General features: G+C 53.6%; 1 protein-coding gene across 1 annotated transcript; it reads left to right on the top strand.

The window, feature by feature from the left end:
* Positions 1 to 4,068: 4,068 nt before the first annotated feature.
* Positions 4,069 to 4,431, top strand: PV07_12679 (uncharacterized protein; the record flags this gene model as incomplete). The annotated part of the gene is made up of 2 exons (XM_016400227.1): positions 4,069 to 4,301; positions 4,353 to 4,431. 2 exons carry the CDS (start codon positions 4,069 to 4,071, stop codon positions 4,429 to 4,431), a joined length of 312 nt encoding a protein of 103 aa, XP_016242127.1.
* Between the last annotated feature and the right edge of the window lie 856 nt (positions 4,432 to 5,287).

Raw genomic sequence — 5,287 nt, 5'->3', positions numbered from 1 at the left:
GACACCGTCCAAAGAGCAGCCCTCCTCCGGATCATCTCGGCATTCAAGTCCGTTGCAACCCAGGTACTGGAGGTAGAATGCCATGTGCTCCCCACACGCTTGAGACTCAAACAGCGAGGACAAGAGGTGGTGATGCGATTATGCGCTCTCCCTCAAACACACCCACTTGCCAGAGTGGTGGACCGAGTGAAACAACGGGTGAACCGACAGGGAACTCAGCCCAGACTGCCTCTCGCTGAAACCACCAAAACATTGGACATCGGAGAGCTTGAGTCGTTGGAGACCATAGATCCAACCCCCCTCCCACCCTGGAACCAGTCAGACCCAATCGAGATCACAATCGACCCAGATAGGTCACAGGCCCTTGACGAAGTGGTTGAATTAATCGAACACTCAGAGGCTGTCATCTACACGGATGCCTCAGAAAAGAACTCGAGACTCGGCGCAGGGGTAGTAATGGCGAGCCGGAAAGAGGGACCACAGCGGACATGGCAGATCGGAATCGGACCAGCCAGTGGTTGGACAGTGCACGCCGCTGAGTTGATTGCTATCTATCACGCAGTCGATGTAATCTACCAGGAAAGAGTCAACAGGCGAAGAGACAAGATGTATACAATAGTCAGCGACAGTTAGTCAGCGATCAAAGCAATCGCCAACCCATCCAATAAACCAGGTCAAGCAATAGTACATCGCATCCTGGACCGAGCTCAGGCATTTCGGGATCGACGGATAAAGATCCGGTTACACTGGATCCCAGGCCATGCAGGCATCGAAGGGAACGAATTAGCCGACCGGCTCGCAAGGCAAGCAGTGACATCTGAAAAGCAACACAGCTTTGGTCGTCTGGTATCAACATACAAACGAACAGCACGCAAAAAGATTCAAGAAGAATGGCAACAAGAGTGGAGGGCCAGTCCAAAAGGCAAACATTTGAAAAGAATCGACGATAGCCTCCCAGCCAGGCGGGCCTTTCGCCTTTACCGCCAGCTCACACGACACCGAACCTACCTAATGATGCAACTACGGGGTGGGCATTCCTGGCTGGCACAACATAGCCGACGGTTCAAGTTCACCGACGACGACCGCTGTGTGTGCGGAGCGATTGAGACCGTAGTCCACGTGCTGGTGGACTGCCCGAGGCTCTGGGAAGTGAGACAAGAACTACGGACTCAGGTAGGGGATGCACTTGGGTGCATCGCAACTATGCTCGGAGGAACTCCTCGGAACGGGCAAGGTAAAGTAGGCAACGGCAGAATCAACTGGAAAATTATCAATGCAGTACTCGAATTCGCGGAAGCATCCGGAAGGTTCAAATCACGAGCGCCGCCAGCGAGGCCAAGGGATCACGACAGGCCCCAACGAGGCTGAAAGATCGCGCATGTAATATAGTTTCATACTGAATAAGGGTCAAAGAAGATAGTTTAGAACAGTAGCAGCCCAGCATACTATATCACTCCTCGCGGAGAGAGAGACCAGGGCAAATTGAGTCAAGTCAAGTCAAGTCAAGACTGTATGGCAAAACTAGTGTGATTCACAACAAAGCCACTGTAACTTTCTTTTTCGAGGGTGTTTTTGTCAAAAGTGCGCGTGTTCAAATGCTCCCGCGGCCCATTCCAAATGGTGCGACAATCAATTCAGATTCTCCCTCCCCCCACAATTTTGTACCTTTCCACTCCTCAAAACACTTCAAAATTTAGACGCATCGCATCCTCTCCTCGCTGCCTGTCCGAATCCGAGTAGTTTACAGCAAGAGCACCGGTGGTGGTCAAATTGAAAACTCAATGGGGGTTTGCCTTGGTCTGCACCTCACCCACGCGTTTTGTTGTCATCCACACACGTGCCCCCACGTGCCCCCACGTGCCATGCAACCGCCAACACACCACTGCGCGTAAGGGTCCAAAATATTTGAGCTCGGACTCCTCAGGCATTAGCTCTATACTCTGTGGTTTTGACCTTATACTTTTGATCTCTTTCGGCGCAGCTGATTCTCGATTCCTTTGGGTATCCTCATCTGTGGCACACTACCTATCATGGCTGAAGGCTGTATTGAGCGGCTATCCAGCCAAGTCCTAACGAAATATACCCCGGTCGTTCTGGCGAACCTTCCCAGAGAACCGCGCTTCAGGCGTACATACCCCTCTATTAGCTAACCTCCTACCCTGATTCAAAGCCTTACGATGAACCCGATCCGAAATTACGACTCGAAACTGGCGTACATCTGGGATGCGGGAATAGTCGCTCGCAGCGTATAAGATGGGGGAGACACAACCGTACAAGTGCGAGATGAAGAGGTCACGCACGCACCCTTGGCTCTCCTTCTGACATTTGACTCGATGTGGGGTGAAGTGATCGCCGACTTCAATAACCAGCGTGGCGTCTTGTGCTGTAGTCCTCTCCTTCCCCTCTCGCCAGACCGCGGGATCTAGCTGAAAACCGACGGATCAGCGCGATTGTCGATGTCGGTATCTCTAGATGTGGGGGTGGCCAAAATTTTGCGAAGAAGAGAAGAACAAGAAAAGAGGGGCGGGGAGGGCCGTCAAGATGTATGGTTCAATCCTGCTATCGACGATGAAGCGCAGTCGGTCTGGAGAAAGCGACAGGTTGGGCCCTATTTATACCAATATGCATTTTCACAATGCGTTCTAATCAACGTCGCTGTCCCATGATGGCCGTTCAAGAAACAAGTCCCGACGTACCCTACGGCGTGCCTTTCGCGGTGCAAGCAGAATACACAAGCGGATTAATCACAAAGAGGCGGTCGTAGTTGGTGGAGTGTTCAAGACCAGTCACTGGCTCCGACTCCTCGGAGGGAACCACCAACCAACCGTACAGACTCCATGCGCAGAACAGCAGCAATACCCCCTCTCGACGAGGCTCCCTTGCGGTTCCCAATCCGCCAGTTTGCAGCATGCCGTAATTCAAGGTATGATTGAGGCCGGAACGCTCAAAATTGTGAAGTGCCAAAAGCGGCCGGTTTGCAGAAGCCACCATTCGGGGCCCGCGGTGGACGTCCTCGATCGAAGCGCTGCTAAGCCTCTTTCGCGCAAAACTTTACCCACAATCGGGCGAGATGGGCATCTTTCTGTGGGACGAGTTTGATGAACTTACCTGTCGACGTCGACCATCAGCAGGGCTTTGAAAAAGATCGGGCGATCCAAGAAGGTCGTTCGCCGAATGGCGGAGGAACGAAATGCAGACCTCCGCGATATGTACCTCCACGATCTACCCGCCTATGACCACAATTAGGGCCTTTATACGGACGGGACCGCGTACTGACTTTCAGTAGGACCTACGGTGGGAGGTGGCGGACGGGGGACAGTACTGGAATCATAAGCGTCACCGGGGGGCCCGGGCGCTCAGCGTTGACTAGCTTGCGGCGTCTCCCTCAGCGCCGGGTGCTCAATGACAAGACTTCGAAGACGGTTCTGTGTGACGAGGTGGATTCGATTCAGTGGGCCCTCAGTCCATGTTCATCTTTCTCACTTATTCCTTTCAGAGGAAGATCCCCCTCCTCTTCACCACGCTCTGGGTGATCATTCACTCTTCCTTCCCCGCGAAGCCCCTACCACTCCACCCTCAGAGCTCTCATTTTCACGGCGTCCCTCCCGGTCACTCCTGAGGTCTCGGTGAGGTATAAGAGACCCTCGCCTGAATCGCCATCAATCCCCGCCTCGATCAACTTTGACCGTGAATAGAAAAAAACAGAAGCGAAGGTGATTGGTGAACTCCTCACTAAGCCGGGCAGCGACACTAAGAACTAAGGTGGAAGACTGACCGAGTTGAGATGGTCTGCATGTCCCTGTCCCCTCGCCGTATTTTACTTCTCCGGATCAACTTCGGCTCTACTACTGACAACTGGGAGAAGCGTGGACACTGACGGAATACAGAATATCCTCGCCCCTCGCTGACGCCGGGTGGGACCGTCCTCGTTCTACACTTAGGGTGGATTCCCACGATCGGAAGATGTCATCAGGTGCAGGAGGATCACCGGGGCAGCCATCCTCGCGTGACGATCCATCTCCTCTCTGCCGGTGCCGCCCATCGACTGGTTCACCACCCGTCGACGCGATGTCCTCAGCGGGACAAGGGACTTCAGTTTCCGCCGGCGACGGCCTGGGACATACTCCTCGCTCGGGAGGATCTGGCGGCCCCGACCCACGTGAGTACATCGAACTCCCCCATTCGAAGGATAGTTTATTCGACGATAGTCTAGGTGACCCGATCCCCGACGCGTCACACCCATCCATCGAGTGTAGTGCTCCCTTTGTCTACCCAAAACGCGACGAACTCGAGATCATGGGGTAAGTGGCTCTAAGCCTACGTGAACGTATGGGCTGGTCGTTGCTCGGTAGTATGCCTGGGAAAGTTTCATACGACGTCACATTGAAGGGTCATATTCTGAAGGTTGAGATCCCGCGAAGTCTGGAGTGAAGGATCGGCTTGGTCCGTAGAGACTCAGGGGTTAGGACGGTCGGTTAGAGAATCAATATTCTGGCTAAGTGCCAGGTGTTGGAGCTCACGCCGGCGATGGTCTCTCGCCTTCGCGACCTTCCTGATGAGTTGGGCGCTCCGCCTGCGGAGGACTCGTTTCCCCGCTATCTATGGGCCTCGACGACCAGAGAGTTAAGAGAAGTGAAGGTCGAGTCAGAATGATCTGCATGCATACGGACAAAGGTCCGGCAATAGGGGATAGCCTACCGGCGGTCGGAAACGGACAGGTACTGGTTTGTGGGAGTCCTTCACTTTGGGCTCACTTGACTTTAGGTTTATCCTTCAAGACCAAGGCTACCTTGAACAAGCCTCCGTTCATTCGCCTAACGAGCAGTCGTTCACTTAGCGACTCGGTAAATCTGACGATGATGGCATTCTATCATTCTCATTTCGTCCACCCATCAACGCAGTAAGTCTCGACACGACCTTCTCTCCTCTTTCTCTATCACTTTCCGCTACGCAAGAATCCGGTGTCGGGCGAGTCTGAGCCTCGAATGCGGCGAATGCTTCACCGCGTAATCATCTTAGCAGCATCTGGAAGACCGCACACCCGAGATCATCAAGATAGTCATGGGATACCTCATGGGAGCAGCTCTCAGAACCCACCGACTGCTGGACAGGAAGGCTCACAACAAAGTAACCCCGCCTTTGTGCCGAACCATGGTCTTGACACTGGATGGTCAGAGTATTATACCGGCTCTCATGATCCTCGAATCGAAGTTTCTCAGACACTATGTGCGTGGTATTGACTGGAAAGCAGTCAACACGGAGGATTATAGGCGCCTTCCCCCCCCCC

The sequence above is a fragment of the Cladophialophora immunda genome (genome assembly GCF_000835495.1).
Source record: "Cladophialophora immunda strain CBS 83496 unplaced genomic scaffold supercont1.56, whole genome shotgun sequence".
NCBI lineage: Eukaryota > Fungi > Ascomycota > Eurotiomycetes > Chaetothyriales > Herpotrichiellaceae > Cladophialophora > Cladophialophora immunda.
This window is presented reverse-complemented; position numbering and strand designations above follow the sequence as displayed.